Source organism: Myotis nattereri, assembly GCF_964212035.1.
Source record: "Myotis nattereri genome assembly, chromosome: 18".
In the NCBI taxonomy this organism is placed as follows: Eukaryota; Metazoa; Chordata; class Mammalia; order Chiroptera; family Vespertilionidae; genus Myotis; species Myotis nattereri.
Genome location: NC_138093.1, coordinates 32,360,129 through 32,380,095, shown reverse-complemented (window position 1 = coordinate 32,380,095; position 19,967 = coordinate 32,360,129). Strand labels below are relative to the sequence as shown.

Genomic DNA, 19,967 nt, shown 5'->3' with positions numbered 1-19,967 from the left:
GATTGGGCCCGAAACCTGGGTGTGTGCTGACCAGGAATCAAACCACACCTTTTGGTGTACAGGAGGACATTCCAACTAACGGAGCCATTCTAACCAGGACCTGAGGAGTATTCATAAGACTTGAAACTGAGGCAGCACGTTCCACATGCTAATTCATCTACTCACAGCAATCCCAGGAGGTATATACTATTATCCTCTTTTCATAGATGAGGAACCTGAGAAAGAGAAAGGGACTTGCCCAGCTCCAAGAGCAAGTCAGTTGTGGGCTGGACTCCAATGCAGGCAGGGAAGCTCTCGGGCCTGATCTCTCTACGCAGTCATTGTCCTGCCTGGGCAGAATGGCATGAACTCGGGCACATGGGAATGTTGATGTGCCTGCTGCAGATAGCAGAGAGGCCAGACCGACAAGCACATGTGTAATAGTTTGCTCTAGGTCAGTGTGTGCTCAAATGCAGCAACTCTCTCTTCCATTAAGTTATAGATTTAGTTGGTACTTTCATGATAGGCTATTTACGAAACTTTTCCCTCAGACTACTATAGTGCAGAAAAACAACCATATAAAATTTTTCTTTGATATTATATGCATCGTGTTAATGGTTAAAAAAACTGCACAACAGTAATCTGTTTTTTTCTTATTTAGATACTTCTTAGTTGGAACACCAGTTCTACGTTGTGAACTTGCTGGAGATGGGAATAATGTGGCTTGGAGTGGTGACCCTCCACAGTGTGAAAGTAAGTATATTTTGTCTTTAGAATTTCAAGCAGTTCTCAAACTTTTGGCCTTAATTTGACTTTATCCTTTTAAATTTAAAAAGAACCCCACATAGCTTTTCTTCAGTTGAGCTATGGCTATTGCTATTTTATTATATTGGAATTAACCTTGAACAATTTTAAAAATAATTATTTATTAAGAACAGTATGAACAATACATACTAATATATGCACATATCTTTTAAGGAAAACCAACATTTTCAAAAACGTGAAAATAGTGGCATTATTTTACATGTTTGCAAACTCATCAATATGTGGCTTCAATATAGACCTCGATTTGGGCTGATGCATTAACACACCATTTTTACATTTGGCAAATTGCACTACACACTCTTCAGGATGAAAAAGATCATACTTTTTTTCATAGAAACTGTTTCAAATAGATATTGGATATTCAACTAGAATGTAGAAATCATATGTTAATGAGTTTATGGAACCAATTCATAAGGCATTACTAATGCTGTCTTAATCTTTTATCTTTTCTTTTGCCTTTCTCGTCCTCTTTTTTTCTCTTTTTAAGTGATTTTGTGTCAACCACCTCCACAAATAGAACATGGAACATTCAGCAATAGCCACAAGGATACATTTGAATATAATGAAATGGTAACTTACCGTTGTAATCCTTCGATTGGGCCAGATGAATATTCACTTGTTGGAGAGAGCAGACTGATTTGTTCTGGGCCAAACAAATGGAGTAGTGACCCTCCTGAGTGTAAAGGTAATGACATTTTTATTTATTTTTTCATTTGTAAATACTATGGAAATACTTTGTAAATACTTGACTAACAAGTAAACAGAATAGCTATATATGCTATTCTGGAACTGTAGCCAGCAGGAGGCTTGGGTTGCCCCCGGCGATGGAGGAAGCCAAGCTTCCCACCTGCCCTGGCCAGCCCTGGGCTTCGCTCAAGGCTACAAAGTTTCAATTATAGAAGATAAATAAATCCCAGATATCTGCTTCCAGCCCACCCTGGCCTCTGCTCAAGGAGGCACTGAAAAAAAAAGAAAAGAAAATAAGGAGAGACTGGGAGCTTGGGTTGCTGGGGGGTGTGGCCAGCATGAAAACAGCCATCAGCCCCTCACCCAGGCTGGCCAGGCACCCCAGAAGGGATCCCAATCCTGAAGGGGGTGTGACCAGTCTGAAAACGGCCCTCTCCCCTTCACCCAGGATGGCCAGGCACCCAATCAAAGACCTCCACCCTGAAGGGGGTGTGGCCAGCCTGAAAAAAGCCCTCAGCCCCTCACCCAGGCTGGCCACACCCCCATGGGGTGAGGGTCCCCACTGGGGGCTTGGCCAGCCTGCAAACAGCCATCAGCCCCTTCCCCAGACTGGCCAGGCACCCCAGAAGGACCCCCACCATGATCCGAGACACCCTCCAGGGCAAACTAGCTGGCCCCCACCCATGCACCAGGCCTCTACCCTATATAATAAAAGGGTAATATGCAAATTGACCCGAACAGCAGAACGACTGGGAATGACTGGTCACTATGACACACACTGACCACCAGGGGGCACACACTCAATGCAGGAGCTGCCCCCTCGTGGTCATTGCGCTCCCACATGGGGAGCTCTGCTCAGCCACAAGCCAGGCTGATGGCTGCCAGTACAGCGGTGGTGGTGGGAGCCTCTCCTGCCTCCTCAGCAGCGCTAAGGATGTCCGACTGCACCTTAGACCTGTTCCCCACTGGCAAGTGGATATCCCCTGAGGGCTCCCAGGCTGCCAGAGGGATGTCTGACTGCCAGCTTAGGCCCAGTCCCCCAGGGAGCGGGCCTAAGCCAGCAGGTGGACATCCCCCGAGGGGTCCCAGACTCTGAGAGGGCACAGGCTGGGCCAAGGGACTCCCCCCGCACCCCCGAGTGCACAAATTTTTGTGCACCAGGCCTCTAGTCTAATCTAATAATAGACAAACATGCTAATTGACCGTACCTTCACTATACTTCACATTGGCTAATCAGTGTGATATGCAAATTAACCGCCAACAAAGATGGTGGCTTATTTGCATATGTAGGTGCCAAGCAATGGAGCGAAGCCCGTTGGCCCTGGGCAGGAGCAGCAAGCGAAGGCTGGCGTGGCGAGTGAAGAGCGAAGCCCGCCACGACGGCCTCTCCCGGCGAAGAGCGGAGGTCTGGGTTCCGGGCACCGTTGGAAAACTGGTGCCAGCAGCCAGGGGAAGGGACCCACCCGAGTGCACAAATTTTTGTGCACCGGGCCTCTAGTCCTATATAATAAAAGGCTAATATGCAAATCGACCAAACAGCCGAACGACTGGTTGCTATGATGCGCACTGACCACCAGGGGGCAGACGCTCAATGCACAGCAGGAGCACCGCTCAGCCAGAAGCCAGGCTCATAGCTGGTGAGCACAGCGGTGGTGGTCAGAGCCTCTCTTGCCTCTGCAGCAGCGCTAAGGACCCCTTGGAGTGTGTCTGATTGCAGGTTTAGGCCCGCTTCTCCTAAGCCAGCAGTCGGACATCCCCCAAGGTGTCCTGGACTCGAGGGCACAGGCTAGACTAGGGACCCCCCGCACCAGGCCTCTAGTTACAATATAAATATGAGCGATAGACTTGAAGAAGATATTTGCAAAGCACATGTATATAGATCTCTGAAAACAAGTAAGAAAACAACCAATTTTTTAAAAATGGGCAAAATGTTTGAATAGACCTTTTCCACCAAAGAAGATGTATGGGTGGCAAAAAAGTACATGAAAAGTTACTCAATGGCATTAGTCACAGAAATGTAATTTAAAAGCACAATGATATACAACTAAACACCTATTAGAATGGTAAAACTAAAAGGGAAAAAACCATACCGTTACAAAGATATGGAGTAATTAAATCTCTCATACATTGAAAGTTAAGAATCAAAGTGGTATGTGTATTTAAGAAAGCATTTGATGATTTGTTATAAAGTGAAAGATGCACTCACCGTACAACTTAGCAATCCAAGTAAATTAATCCAAGTAAATGTTCACATAGAGCCCTATTATGAGAATATTTATAGCAGCCTCATAATCGTCTCACATTAGAAACAGCCCATCTTTCTCAGTTGGTGAATGGCCAAACAACCATGGTGCATCCATATAATGCGATAATGCTCCGTAATATAAAGGATTGCGCATCTAATCTTGCAAGTACAGAAGTGAATCTCAAATGCATTATTCTAGGTGAAATAAGCTGTACTCAGGCTGTGATCCCATTATGACATTCTGGAAAAGAAGCATTACAGGGATAGAAAACAGATCAATGGTTAGCTGGTGGGAGGTGGTTGAGGGATGGGGACAGGGAGAGTCGATTACAAAGTGGCATGAGGGAATGTTGGAGGTAATGGAACTTTTCTGTGTCTTTACTGTGGTGATAATTACATGGTTAGTATTTGTGTTGATCAAACCTCATTCAGCTATGCACTTATAAGGATGCATTTTAACATATGTAGGTTATATCCAGTAATTCTAACTTACAGAAACAATTTCTGTGATTAATATCAGTTGAGCACAACAAGGAATAGATCAATGAACTTGAAGTGAGGACAGTTGAAACCAACCAGATGATTTGAAAGAAATATTTTTTATTATATCTAGAAAGACTTATAACCTGGGGAACAGCTAGCAGTCAAATATGCATGGAGAATAGCAAGGAGTCAAGTATGCATGTCATTGGAGTTCAGAGAGAGAGGAGAAACAACAGTATAGGTGATTATTTGAATAATTATCCACATTTGATCCATAACAACCACCCCACAAGTCCAGGAAATTCAGAGACCCTAGCAGGGTAAATAAATTTTGAAATTTTACCAAGAACCCCCCACTGAAGTAACCAATCATGGTAAAACTTCTGAAAACAAACAAAAAGTAGCCAGTGAGAGGGGGAAGGCAACACCAACATATTGCATTCGCCCCACCCAGAAGACAGCTGACTTCTCTTAAGGAACTTGTAACTAGAAGACAATAACATCTACTAAACTGCTGACAGAAAAATAAAACAGGACACCTAGAAATCTCTGTCAAGGGAAAATATTACTAACCTACAGGTGTGAGCGTCTGCCCCCTGGTGGTCAGTGCACGTCTTAGCAACTGGTTGAGCGGTAGACAGAATGATGGACCTAGGGGTCGGACACTTAGCTTATTACACTTTTATTAGATAGGATAGGGTTACTGGCTGTGTTCCCTATGCTGTACTTTACATCCCCGTGACTATTTTGTAACTGCCAATTGCTACTTCTTAATCCATTCATCTTTTAAGGAGAAATCTTTTAAAACTGAAGGTGAAATAAAAACTTTTTAAGGTAAACTAAAGCTAAGGGAATTGTCACCACCCTACCCGCACTACAAGAATTGCTAAAGGACGTTCTCTTGGCTGAAGGAAAAGATACCTGATGGACATTCAGGTCCACATGCAAAGAGGAAGAGCTCACTTCCAGTTTATTCTCATAAGATGCTCTCTGTACTCACTGCCAGTCAGTGTTTTATTTTTTTGCAAATTCTGCCAGACCCATTACTGGATCCTGAAATCAATCTAGAAGGTCAGCACCAGGGTTTTTGTTCTTGAGAAGTAGAGTACAATGGGAAATACCAGAGTCTAAGTATTAACTTTTTACTTTATGTCAGGCCTGTAGGATTACATACTGGTTTACAAAGGAAAATGTCGTTTTTGGTTCCTGGGTTGGAATCCAAACCGTATGGAAACACTGCCCTGACTCCTTGGCCTTTCTGTGTCGTGAACGTCCCAGTTCTTGTCTGTTGTCAGTCCCTGAGAACCTTCTCTCTGCATCTCTGCAGAGCCAGCTGCTTTCCAGCTTTCACATTTGAGCCGAAGCATTTTCTCACCACAAGAGCCTCTCCTGCCTTTGTACAGAAGCAGGGCACTGGACTCAGTGTCAGCGTGAAATTGTAACAGAGCCCTAGGGCCAAAGAGCATCCAAAGGCTGTGTTTGAACTTACTAGGAAATTGTCCCTGGGAGGCAGACCTTTCTCAAAACTTGTCAATAATGGGGCGAAATGTAGGAAAGCCAGTAAACCTAATGACATCTCTTCTAGGTGGGAGAAGATGGTTGGATGGCGTGAAATCTATTTACCTGGAATTAAAATGCAGGAGTAAAGTTTTTAAAAGAAGATGAACATCCTGCCTTCCATTCCTTGCCTCTTTGTTCACAGTGGAAATGACTACCTTACACTCGGTTTTCTCTCCCAGGCTAAAACAGCTTTTCATTAATTCTGAAATTTCTTCACTTTTCAGTGGTCAAATGTCCATATCCATCACTCCCTGGTGGAACTATTGTGTCAGGATTTGGGAAAAAATACTACTACAAAGCAGAAGTTGAGTTTGAATGCAACCAGGGTTATTCCCTTCAAGGCAGCCGCAGAATTGTCTGTGAAGCTGATAATACCTGGGTACCCGAGATTCCTCGCTGTCTTAAAGGTACAAAGAGTGTCTTTTACTTTTTTGTTGTTGTTTAGATTTGATATCTTTGAAATATAAATGACCGAGTAATTGAAGTGAAGCACTTTTAGTATTTATGTCTTATCATGACACATGTCAAAGTCAGAAAGAATTCTGCTTTTGTTACTTGTGTATTTTCATAGGGTTGGCACATTATGTATATCACACAAGTTATAAATTTTTCTTCTTTGACTTTATGTGGAAAACTGTATAGCAGCCATCTTTAAGAAAATCGAAGCATGGGTATTTTCATCTGAATAAGTTAGGAATGAAAAGACCATAATTCCTAAGGCTGATGAATGGTATCAAAATTGTTTTTGCAGATGGCAAGCCTGTTCAACCAACCAAGGCTCCAGTTCCAGGTAGTCCAGATTCAAAAACTCTTTGTCCTACTTCTACTGTTAAGAAGTTTATAACATGATGGGTGGAAAATGAAGTCATGTATTAATTTTCATTTCTTTAATTATCAGATAAGCTTTTTGGTCTACTTTACTTATTTATGTCCTTTGTTCTGTTAGGTTTCTTAATTATTTGTGTTGATTTATCAGAACTCATTATAAATTTAAGCCTCTTTTACTTGAAGTGAACATTGTTTTCTAGGTTCCCTCCCCCCCCCCCCCGCCCCCCCCCCCCTTCGTTATTTTTACCAGTCAGTGTCCTTTTAAGAATTTTATACTATTGGGTATAGATAGCTTTATAGAACTTTCAATTACATAAGTAGTTGTATATGAATATAAATTTTAGAATTTCAAATATTACAGAGTAAAGAATCTCCTCTTACTCTAGTCCATTGTTACAGTTTCTATACATTAATGTCCTATATATGTAGATCTACATATTTTGTCAATTTTTCTTTATCTTCAGAACAGCATCATGCTGTTCATGTTTCCCTAAAACTTTTTACATGTACCATCTTAGATTTGGGTTTGTATTTAGATTTATTCCCATCCTTCTAATGATGACTTTAATATATGCCATATTTTACTCTTGCAATGGTCATTGATTGTGCAGAAGCTTTACATTTATAGGTTGCTAGCTATATCCATCACTTCCCTAATGGCTGGCTATGAGTGTTGTGTCTTTTTATAAAAGCTTTAGGTCTACCCCACACTTCAGTTACATAAACGTTTCAACCTTGTGTTCTGGTTGCATTTTTGCATTTTTTTAAAAATATATTTTTATTGATTTCAGAGGGGAAGGAAGATGGAGAGAGAGATAGAAACATCAATGATGAGAGGGAATCATTGATTGGCTGCCTCCTGCAAACCCTCCATTGGGAATGGAGCCCACAACTCAGGCACGTGCCCTTGACCGGAATCGAACCCGGGACTCTTCAGTCTGCAGGCCAGCACTCTATCCACTAAGCCAAACTGGCTAGGGCACATTTTTGCATTTAAATTGTTGGTACATCTGAAATACTCATTCTATACAAGAGGCACGGTGCACGAAATTCATGCACTGGGGTGGGGGTAGTCCTTCAGCCCAGCTTGTGCCCTCTCACAGTCCGGGACCCCTCAGGGATGTCCACCTGCTGGCAGTCAGACATCCCTCTTGCTGTCCGGACTTTCACAGTCCAGGACCCCTTGCTCTTTACCACCCACCTGCAGCGGAGGCGGGAGAGGCTCCCCCCAACACCGCTACATGCATAGCCGTGAGCCCAGCTTCTTGCTTTGTGGCACTCCCCCTGGGGGAGCGCACTGACCACCAGGGGACAGCTCCTGCATTGAGTGTATGCCCCCTGGTGGTCAGTGTGTGTCAAAGCGACTGGTTGTTCCGCTGATCGTTCCACCGTTTGGTCGATTTGCATATTAGGGTTTTATTATACAGGATTAGAGGCCTGGTGCAGGAAATCCATGCAGTGGGGTTGGGGGGGTCTCTCAGCCCGGCCTACGCCCTCTCACAGTTCGGGACCCCTCAGGGATGTCTGCCTAAGCCGCCACTGAGATATCCTTCTTTCAATCCAGGGCTCTTGCAGTCCAGGATCCCTTGCTCCTTACCGCCCACCTGCTGCGGAGGTGGGAGAAGCTCCCGCCACCACCACTGTGCTGTGAGCCCAGCTTCTGGCTTAGCGGGGGTGTTGGGGGGAGCACAGCTCAACTAGAAGCTGGGCTCACTGCTCCTTAGTGCTGGCCCCGCCCCCCACCCTCTGGTTGACGGGGCCAGTCCAGCCAGGGAAGGGGCTGTGGGAGGTTGAGACACCGTGGTTGTGCGCCATCCAGCCTCTGTGGAGGCGCTAGGCCTGTGCTGCCACCTCTGCGGAAGGCACCGTGGAGCCTCGTCCCACCTCTGCGGAGGCTCCGGGACCGTTCCACTGCCTCTCCACCGCCTCTGCAGAATGGGGGGTCCCGCGACTGCCATGGCTGGCCTGGCAGCGCAGGCTTGCTGGACCTGCCCCCCACCCACCCACTGGTTGTTCAGGAAGGTCGTTCCGCCATCCGGTCTAATTAGCATATTAGCTCTTTGTTATATAGGATTATATAGGACTAGAGGTCCGCTGCATGAATTCATGCGCCAGTGGGGTCCCTTGGCCTGGCCTGTGGGATCAGGCCAAAGTCGGCTTTCTGACATCGCCTAAGGGGTCCCAATTGCAAAAGGGCGGAGGCCAGGCCAAGGGGCCCCGCTCACTCTGCAAATGCCCTTTGAGCCTCGGTGCTACCCAGGTGACGCCAGCTGGGGAGGGACCATGGGAGGTTGGCTCCAGGGCATGTCTGGCTCATCTTGCCCCACCAGCCACCTTCATTTTTTTTTAAGGTATTAAAAATGTGTCCTTATCCCCCCATTACCACTCCCCCCATGCCCTCACCCCTCCTTGTGCTCTGTCCATTGGTTAGGTTTATGTGCATGCATACAAGTCCTTTGGTTGATCTCTCCACCTTACCCTCACCCTCCCCTACCTTCCCTCTGAGGTTTGATGGTCTGATCGATGCTTCTCTATCTCTGGATCTGTTTTTGTTCATCAGTTTCTGTTGTCCATTATATTCCACAAATGAGTGAGATCATGTGATATTTATCTTTCTCTGATTGTCTTATTTCACTTAGCATAATGCTCTCCAGTTCCATCCATGCTGTTGCAAATAGTAAGAACTCCTTCTTTTTTATAGCAGCATAGTATTCCATTGTGTAGATGTACCACAGGTTTTTAATCCACTCATCTGCTGATGGGCACTTAGGTTGTTTCCAAATCTTGGCTATGGTAAATGGTGCTGCTATGAACATAGGGGTGCATATATCCTTTCTGGTTGGTGTTTCTAGTTTCTTGGGATATATTCCTAGAAGTGGGATCACTGGGTCAAATGGGAGTTCCATTTTTAGTTTTTTGAGGAAACTCCATACTGTTCTCCACAGTGGCTGCACCAGTTTGCATTCCCACCAGCAGTGCACGAGGGCTCCTTTATCTCCACATCCTCTCCAGCACTTGACGTTTGTTGATCTGTTGATGATAGCCATTCTGACAGGTGTGAGATAGTACCTCATGTCGTTTTGATTTGCATGTCTCGGATGATTGTGACTTTGAGCATGTTTTCATATGTCTCTTGGCCTTCCTTATGTCCTCTTTTGAAAAGTATCTATTTAGGTCCGTTGCCCATTTTTTGATTGGGTTGTTTATCTTCCTTTTGTTAAGTTGTATGAGTTCCCTATAAATGTTGGAGATTAAACCCTTATCAGTGATAACGTTGGTAAATATGTTCTCCCATGTAGTGGGCTTTCTTGTTGTTTTGTTGATGGTTTCTTTTGTTGTAAAAAAGCTTTTTATTTTGATGTAGTCCCATCTGTTTACTTTCTCTTTAGTTTCCATTGCCCTAGGAGCTGTATCGGTGAAGATATTACTTCAGCATATCTCTGATATTTTGCTCCCTGTGGATTCCAACGGCATATTTCACAGACCTAGTACGAACTGTCCAAAAATTCATCTGGAATAAAAAAAGACCCCGAATAGCTGCAGCAATCCTGAGAAAGAACAACAAAGTTAGGAGTGATTTCAGTACCAGATATCAAGCTGTATCACAAAGCCATTGTTCTCAAAACTACCCGTTACTGGCACAAAAACAGACATATAGACCAATGGAATAGAATAGAGAGCCCAGAAATAGACCCAAACGACTATACTCCATTAATATTTGACAAAGGAGGCAAGAGCATACAATGGAGTCCAGACAGTCTCTTCAATAAATGGAGTTGGGAAAATTGGGCAGTTACATGCAAAAAAATATGAAACTAGACTACCAACTCACACCATACACAAAAATAAACTCAAAATGTATAAAGGACTTAAATGTAAGGTGGGAAACCATAAAAATATTAGAGGAATCCACAGGCAGCAAAATCTCAGTCATATGCCAGTCACCTTCTAAATAATTTCCTTTCAATGTACATGAATCCGTGCACCTGGCCTCTAGTCAATTTATAATATTTTATAATACTACTTTGAAATAGGAACATTAAGATAATTTATATGAAGAAAATAAGATAAGAGTATTCATTCAAAGATAAAAATTCTAAACTATAATTTAGAGGTCTTAATCTTTATTATTGTCTTCTTTCTCTTTTTACTTATTTCCTTTTTTTTTCTTTTTTCTAGGACGCCCCACTCCCAGTGATAAAACACCATCTAATACATCAGGTATTATTTTATTTTATTTATTTCTCTTCATTATTAGGTATTCTTTTAGTTAGTAATGCTCTGCTGTATGAAACTTTAAAGTCCTACATGGAAATATATTTCAATTATCTGTAGTTTGAGAAGGTATAATCTGTCACAAATGGGGAGAATTAAAATTTTTTAATTTTAATAGTGTAGATACCATGGCAAATATAAACTGTAGTATGTATAGACTCATATAGATAATACAGCTTTTAAGAGGTGCCACAAATTAAGATTCCTTGTAAGGTGAAGTAATTTTCTCAACTGCTATTTTTAGTTGTAGGTTAAAATTTGTAGAATGTAACTTGCTTTTCATGTAACACTGCTTTTGTGATGACAGTTGGTAGGTAAGTTTTCTTTCTATTCATACCTTATATACACAAGACTAAATGTAATTATAATTTGGTTTACTTTTTTTTTTTAATAAGAAGCTGGTGTATCACACTTTATGTACGCTCACGTAGTTCACACAATATGTGTTCAAGAAAATTATAAGCGTAGTTGTGTCATTTAAATGAAATACAAGTATTTTTGATGACTAAATGAAGAAAAATTTTAAGGTTGGTCTCTATAAAATGCACCTTAGGGTCATTAAATTTTCTCTCTGTGGTCAAACTGTCATTGCACCAGTAAATTCAAAGTGATCTTCATTCATTAAACACTTGACAATTTTTCTTATGAAGTAAAAAGAGCAGAGGTAATAAGACATTGTATATTTCTATGCTTTGTTTCATAGAAATTTAATTAAGATAAATTAAGATTTTGTAGAAATATTTATTGCTTTCTTGATAGTAAAAAATACTTGTTTAAGTTTCTAAGCATAATTTTATCCATGTGCCCTGGTGTTTCTTTTGCATTCTTAGAATCTCCTTGGTATGTCTTAATTTGAAGGTGGGCGTGCATGAGGAAGAATTGATGATAAGATAATGTATTATTTGTGAAGATTCAACTACTACATTTCTGTAATAAATTAAAGAACTTTATTATGACTTATTCCACAGACCCACCACTGTTGGTGAAAAAATATAATTTCATAATAAAGTCATAAGAAATGATAGACTGAATACTGAACTGTATCAACTAAGATGGAATAATACATTTTTAAAATGATTTTCCCACTAATCTAGTGAATTCTAATTGTTCTAATAATATTTACTAATAACTTAGTGCTGTAGCTACAACACAAAACAGTATTGGGCCCTAAGCCTGGAATCGTATGAGAGAGGCTCTGTGATCAAATGAGCTGGATGCACTGTCACACTAAACTAGACTGATAAACATTTTTTTTTTTTGCTGTAGTTTATAGAGGATTTGGTTAACTAAAATGTAATTGCCACCTGGAGACCCACATGTGCTCAGTTATCTTCAAACTGGTTTTATTTTTCTCAGGTGCAGGAGTCATTGTTGCGATTGTTTTAGTTGTTGGTAAGTGTCCCAACTTGGATCCCACTTAAATCAAAATACTAATGTGAAGAGCATAACGGTTTTTCAGTTTCTACAGTTTTTATGCTTGAAATTAAGTAAACCAGTCTAGAAACACCTCACCTTTTATATGATACACTGCCTTGTGTTGCTGATTATATATTCTTTATATTCTACTAGAGGCCCGGTACACAGATTTGTGCACCAGAGGAGTCCTTGGCCTGGCCTGCAGGGATTAGGCTGAAACCAGCTCTCTGACATCCCCGAGGGGTCCTGGATTGCAAGAGGGCACAGGCCAGGCTGAGGACCCCACTGTGCATGAATGGGGCTGAGGAGGGACTGCGGGAAGGCTGCAGGGTATGTCCAGCCCATCTTGCGCAGTCCCGATTGGCTGGACCCCAGAAGCAAGCTAACCTACCGGTTGGAACATCAGCCCCCTGGTGGTCAGTGCGGGTCATAGTGACTGGTCGAATGCACGGTTAGAGGGACACTTAGCATATTAGGCTTTTATATATAGACTAGAGACTTGGTGCACAAATTCATGCACAGGTGGGGTCCCTCGGGGTGGCCTGTGGGGATCGGGCCCAAGCTTGCATCCCAGCCTCCCAGCTCCAGAGCCCCGCCTGACACCCTGCCTCGGCCTGGCACCACCCCTTCACCTTCACCATTCTGCCTAAAGAGTGATCAATCAGGGCCAGGGCCCCCGCCCTCCCTCCCCCCCCCCCAGCTCCCTCAGCACCTGGGAGCCGGGTGGTGGCTACGCCCATTCCTACGGTCCCACTGTCGTCGGGGCCCATTGGGGTCAGCAGCGCCTCCACTGTCACCCGCTGCCAGCACCACATCACTGATGCCTGCCATGTTCTGCTCCGCCCCCTGGTGGTTAGCATACATCATAACAAGCAGTCGAACGCCCGATTGAACTCCCAGTTGAACAACTGCCTAAGGGGACAATTTGCATATTAGGCTCTTATTATATAGTGTAGGACATGTCCACTTAGTAACAAATCCTAAATAATACATGTTTTTTCAAGATGATTAATCATATGAGTTTGCATCCCAAATATGCTTTGGGTATCTTTGTAAATTAGGAAAGGACTCTTCTCTGCTTGCTGTGGACTGAGTAATTCCAGAGATTTGCCCTTAGATAGTGAAGAGTCCAGAAAGAATATGAATGTATAGCCAGAGCAATGTGCTTAAATAAAATAGCATTTTCTGCCCACTGAACATTAATTTTTCCTGCCAGATTTTGAATCTTGGTGATTAGTTTTCAGTTACATTTCACTTGTTCTTTGGTTTATTGTAGGTGCTTTCCTGGAACTTATTGCCATCTGAGTCCTGTATCGACACAAGAAGAGGAAAGGGTAACTTAAAGCACGTTTCTTGAACATATTGGTGCCTCTCCCTCTTGACGTACTTTTGTGCAGCTTGTGTTTACACTCTGTATTTCATGCATTTTTTTTCAATGTGCCTACATGACTGTGCCATCAGAATTGCATTTCTTTACTAAAAATATTTATAGCGAATTATACTATCATTGTAACAAGAGAAATCTGTGTAGAGCTGCTTCAGCTATATGTCTATAAGGAAAATTAAAAAAATTTTATTTTAATTTTATTTTAATCTTTATTGTTGAAAGTTTTGCATATGTCTCCCTTTTCCCCCCATTGATCCCTCCCATCCCGCTCCTGCCCCCCACTGCCAGCCTTCACCACCCTATTGTCTGTGGCCATGGGTATTTTCACCATGCGTATGCGTATACGCATATGAGTTCATTCATTGATCTCTTCCTCACCCCCCACACCCTTCCCCTGCCTTCTCTCTGAGGTTTGACAGTCTGTTCAATGCTTCTATGTCTCTGGGTTTATTTTTGTTTATCAGTTCAGCATTGCGTATATTATTTCTGATGAGTGTCTCTGATTTCTTAGGCTATATTCCTAGAAGTGGGATCACTGGGTCAAATGGGAGTTCCATTTTTAATTTTTTGAGGAAACTTTATATTGTTTTCCACAGAGGCTGTACCAGTCCGCATTCCCACCAGCAGTGCATGAGAGTACCTTTTTCTCCACGTCCTCACCAACACTTGTTGCTTGTTGATATGTTGATGATAGCCATTTTGACAGGTGTGAGGTACTACCTTATTGTTGTTTTGATTTGCATCTCTCAGATGATTAGTGACTTTGAGCATTTTTTCATATGCCATTTTCCCTTCTGTATGTCCACTTTGGAGAACTATCTGTTTAGGTCCTTTGCCCATTTTTTACTTGGCTTAATTTTTCTTTTGTTAAGTTGTATGAATTCCCTATAAATTTTGGCGGTTAACCCCTTATTGGATGTATCATTGGCAAAAATATTTACCCATGCAGTGGTCTCTCTTGTTATTTTGTTGATGGTTTATTTTGCTGTGCAAAAGCTTTTTATTTTGATGTAGTCCCATTTGCTTAGTTTCTCCTTAGTTTCCATTGTCCTTAGCTTCCATTATCATGTATCCGTAAACATATTGCCATGAGAGATGTCTGAGATTCTCCCGCTTATGGTTTCTTCTAGGATTTTTTGTGCTTTCACGACTGATATTTAAGTTTTTTATCCATTTTGAGATAAGTTTTGTGTATGATATAAGTGGTGGTCTAGTTTTTTTTTTTTTTGCATGTATCTGCCCAATTTTCCCAGCACCATTTATTGAAGAGACTGTTTTGACTGTATTGTATGCTCTTGCTTCTTTGTCAAATATTAATTGAGCATAATGGCTTGTGTCAATTTCTGGGTTCTCTGTTCTTTTCCATTGGTCTATATGCCTGTTCTTGTGCCAGTATCAGGCTGTTTTGAATATAGTGGCTTTGTAGTATAACTTGACATCTGGTATTGTGGTCCCTCCAACTTTGTTCTTCTTTCTCAAGATTGCTGTGGCTATCTGGGGTCTTTTTCTTATCCCATATAAATTTTTGGAATATTTGTTCTAGGTCTGTGAAATATGCCATTGGTATTTTAATAGGAATTGCATTGAATCTATAAATTGTTTTGAATCTATAAATGGTAGTCTGGCCATTTTAATGATGTTGATTCTACCAATCCATGAAGATGGTATATTCTTCCACTTGTGTATATCTTACTCTACCTCTTTTTTCAATGTCCTGTAGTTTTTGGAGTACGGGTCTTTTACCTCCTTGGTTAAGTTTATTCTTAAGTATCTTAATTTTTTTTGTTGCAATGGTAAATGGGATTTTTTTCTTTAGTTTCTCTTTCTGAGAGTTCATTATCCTATCTAATAAAGATAGAATATGCAAATTGACCATCACTTCACAACAAAGATGGTGGCACCCAAAGCCAATAAGGAGGGAATATGCAGATTGATATGACGAAGATGGTGGCAGCCAGGCCGGGATGCTTGCATCGTTGCCATGGGTGTTCCACCCTTCCCTGGCCACTCCGGGCCTCTGCGTAGTGCACAAAGGTGGAAGGCAGCGGCTCCGGGATGGAGCGAAGGTGGAAAGGTGGCTCCGGCCAGAACAAAGGTGGTGCCAGCAGCCAGGGGAAGGAAGGACTATTCTTGCACAAATCTTCATGCATTGGGCCTCTAGTTAGTGTATAAAAATGCCATGAATTTATGGGTATTAATTTTATATCCTGCTACGTTGCCAAATTCATTTATTCAATCGAGTAGTTTTTTGATAGAATCTTAAGGGTTTTCTATGTACAATGTGAAGTCATCTGCAAATAATGACAGTTTTACTTCCTCCTTTCCAATTTGGATACCTTTTATTTCTTCTTCTTGTCTGATCACTATGGCTAGCACTTCCAGTACTATGTTGAACAGGATGGTGAGAATGGGCATCCCTGTCTTGTTCCTGTTCTTAGGAGAAATGGTTTTAGTTTTTGCCCATTGAGTATGATGTTGGCTGTAGGTTTGACATATAAGGCTTTTATTATGTTAAGGTCTTATCACTCTATTCCCATTTCACTGAGAGTTTTTATAAAAAATGGGTGTTGAGTTTTGTTGAATACTTTGTATCAATTGGTATGATCGTGTGGTTTTTATCTTTCAGTTTGTTTATGTAATGCATCACATTTATTGATTTGTGCATATTGTACCAGTCTTCCATCCCTGGAGTAAATCCAACTTGGTTATGGTGTTTGATCTTTCTAATGTATTGCTGGGTCCAACTTGCTAGAATTTTGTTGAGGATTTTAGTATTTATGTTCATCAAGGATATTGGCCTATAATTCTCTTTCTTTGTAGTGTCTTTATCTGGTTTGGGGATTAGGGTAATGCTGGCCTCATAGAAAGAGCTTGGAAGTGTCCCTTCCGCTTGAATTTTTTGGTATAGTTTGAGGAGGATAGGTTTTAGTTCTTTAAATGTTTGGTAAAACTCCTCTGTGAAGCTATCTGGACCAGGGCTTTTGTTTGCTGGGTGTTCATTACTGCTTAAATTTCATCAGTAGTTATTGGAAAATTCAGGTTTTCTGATTCTTCCTGATTGAGTTTTGGATGATCGTATTTTTCTAGGAATATGTCCATTTGGTCAAGGATGTCCAGTTTGTTGGAATACAGTTGTTCATTCATTTTTTAAGATCCTTTGTATCTCTGTGGGGTCCGTTGTTACTTAACCTCTTGTTTCTGATTTTGTTTATTTGGGTCCTCTCTCTTTGTTTCTTGGTTAGTCTGTCACAGGGTTCATCAGTTTCGTTTGTCCTTTCAAAGAATCAGCTCTTGGTTTTACTGATGTTTTGTATTGTTTTTTTGGTGTCTATGCCACTTACTTTTATTCTGATTTTATAATCCCTTCTTCTACTTGTTCTGGGTGTTTCTTGTTGCTATCTTTGTAATTCTTTAAGTTGTAGGGTTAGATAACTTATTACAAGTCTTTGTTGTTTTTTTGAGGTAAGGCTATAGTGCTATGAACTTCCCTCTCAGGATTGCTTTTATTGTGTCCCATAGATTTTGGATTGTTGTGTTTTCATTGTCATTTATTTCTGGGATGTTTTTTATTTCTTCTTTGATCTCTTTGGTAACCCATTCATTGTTTAATAGCATGCTATTTAGCCTCCATGTTTGATTGTTTTTTAGTGTTTTTATTTTAGTTGATTTTGAATTTTATGCTATTGTGATGTCAGAGAATGCTTAATATGATTTCAGTCTTCTGGAATTTGTAGAGACATAAGTCTGTGCCCTAACATGTCCTCTATCTTTGAAAATGTCCCACATGCACTTGAGGAGAATGTATATTCCATAGCTTTGGGGTGAAATGTTCTGAAGGTGTCAATTAGTTACATCTGATCTATTGAGCCATTTAGGCACTATTGTTGATTTTTTGTTTAGAAGAGTTATCCAATGATGTCAATGGGGTATTAAAGGCCCCTACTATGATTGTATTGCTGTTGATCTCTCCCTTGATATCTTCTAGAATTTTTTTTTTTTTTTGCATTCGGATGCTCATGTGTTAGGTGCATATATGTTTACCAGAGTTATATCTTCTTATTTTATCGATCCCTTTAGTATTATGAAGTAGGCTTCAGTATCTCTTGTTATGGCCTTCACTTTGAAGTCTATTTTGTCAGATATAATTATACTACCCCAGCTTTTTTCTCATTTCCATTTGGCTGAAGAATTTTTTTTCCAGCCCTTCACTTTCAGTCTGTGTGAGTCCTCTGTTCTAAGGTGAGTCTCTTGTAGATAGCATAGACATGGGTCATGTTTTCTTATCCATTTAGCTACCCTGTGTCTTTTGATTGGAGCATTTAATCCATTTACCTTTAAGGTTATAGGTAGTTGTTTGTTGCTATTTTTATTCTTTTTGCCTGTGTTCCTTCTCCCCTTTCTATTTCTCCTTTTTACAACAGTCTCTTTAGCATTTCTTGCATTGCTGGCTCGGTGGTAATAAACTCCCCTAGCCTTTTTTTGTCTGCACAGTTCCTGATTTCACCTTCAATTTTTAATGATAGCTTTGCTGGATAGATTATTCTTGGTTTCAGTCCCTTGCTTTGCATCACTTTGTATACTTCATTCCATTCTCTTCTGGCCTGATGTGTTTCTGTTGAGAAATCAGTTGATAGTCTAATGGGAGGTCTCTTGTAGGTGACTTTGTCTCTCTCTTGAGCCTTTACATCCTTTCTTTGTCTTTTATGTTGGCCAATTTAATTGATGTGTCTTTTGGGTTCATCTGGACTGGGACTCTGTGCTTTTTGAACTTGTGTGACTTTTTTCTTCCCAAGTCAGGGAAGTTTTCTGTCATTATTTCTTCAAACAGGTTTTCTAATCCTTGCTTAGCTTCGTGTCCTTCTGGCACCCATACTGTGTGGATGTTGTTTCATTTCATGTTGTCCCAAAGCTCCCTTCGACTCTCCTGCTTTTCAAGGGTTTTTTTCTACTTGTTGCCCTGCTTGGCTCCTTTGTCTACCTTGTCTTCTAACTCACTGATTCGGTCCTCTTTCTCCTACTCCTCTGTTGAAACCTTCTGTTGTGTTCTTTATTGCCGCTATGTCATTCTTCATTTTTTCTTGATTTTTACTCCTATTGATTAATTTCTCATTCAGCTCCTTATAATTCTCATTGAGTTGCGTGTATTTGTTGTCCAGACATTTGAGCATTCTTATAACTATTATTCTGAATTCTCTCTCTGACAAATTACTTGCCTTCATTTCATTTAGTTTCTTTTCTGGCAATTACTCCTTTTCTTTCTTTTGGGGATTGTTTATTTGTCTCCCCATTTTTGCTGTCTCATTACATTTGTTTCTGTCTTAGATCAAACTGCTATGCATCCCAGATTTTGGGGGGTAGTCCCATGTAGTACGTGTTTTAAGGGACCCAGTGGTGCAGTCTCTCAGATCTGGAAATCAAACCCACAACCTTTTGATGTACAGAACGATGCTCCAACCAACTGAGCCACCCGGCCAGGTCTCAAACCAGTAATATTAAGACTTTGGGTACACATGGTTTTATGATATATTTTTCTTTTCTGTTAATCTTTGGGTTTCATCTATGTAATAAAAGTAAATTCTACACTCATGAAGAACTCAAACTTCTTTTTTATTATTGGATTTTTTTAAGTACCTACAATGCTTTCATTTGAATCTTCAGTCTTATATTTTTAGAACACATGCTATGCAGATGCGGTTTCTCTTGCAGTAGTATTTTTTAAATTGTCTATACACATCAGTCTGAGTAGGAAATACTTGTACAATTCTAAAAGGTTCATGTAGAAATAACTCCTAAGGAAAGCAAAACAATATAGCATTGTGTCCCTTACTTCTTTGTTTAAAACATTATTGCATCAGAATACTTAAAGTTTCTTAAACAAGTTTGAATCCAACACTCTAGCTATCAATTAATGGCTCTTTTAAAACTGAGTAAGTATCCCCAGATTCAATGTTCAGTACCATAACTGATCTGAGATTCCATTTCTGATGAGCCCTACGTGATGATGATGCTGGACCTGGACTACAGTTCGAGTAACCAGTGTGAAGACTATTAGTGATGTGCCAATATATTTTCAATTTGAGGAAATACACTAAAGTTTATAGGCAAAATTTTCTCTTGCTTAAGATAATTAGATTTCTAAAGACTCCTAAAGATTTCTTAAAGGTATTTGGTATAATACTTAGTTTTGCCTTGCTTTCTTTTTTGAAAATTAAAAGTTTATTTTATATTTTTTGCGCTGTTTAATGTTCATAGTCTTTGTGCCCCCCATTTCCTGCAAATTGG

General features: G+C 40.9%; 1 protein-coding gene across 6 annotated transcripts in view; it reads left to right on the top strand.

Annotated features, from left to right (window-relative positions):
• The window catches only part of LOC308534316 (membrane cofactor protein-like), a 60,037-nt gene that overhangs the window by 5,516 nt on the left and 34,554 nt on the right, over nucleotides 1-19,967 (top strand). For 5 of the 6 annotated variants that reach the window (XR_013997187.1, XR_013997188.1, XR_013997189.1 and 2 more), the window contains exons 4-10: nucleotides 641-732; nucleotides 1,292-1,489; nucleotides 6,004-6,186; nucleotides 6,531-6,569; nucleotides 10,787-10,828; nucleotides 12,239-12,274; nucleotides 13,575-13,632. Coding sequence is in view for 2 of the 6 variants with exons in the window: in XM_081112784.1 (XP_080968910.1) it covers nucleotides 641-732; nucleotides 1,292-1,489; nucleotides 6,004-6,186; nucleotides 6,531-6,569; nucleotides 10,787-10,828; nucleotides 12,239-12,274; nucleotides 13,575-13,603 (619 nt within the window). In the remaining 4 variants the exon portion in view is untranslated. Of the gene's footprint in view, nucleotides 1-640; nucleotides 733-1,291; nucleotides 1,490-6,003; nucleotides 6,187-6,530; nucleotides 6,570-10,786; nucleotides 10,829-12,238; nucleotides 12,275-13,574; nucleotides 13,885-19,967 lie in introns of those variants that run through there. The other variant, XM_081112783.1, reaches the window with a different exon arrangement.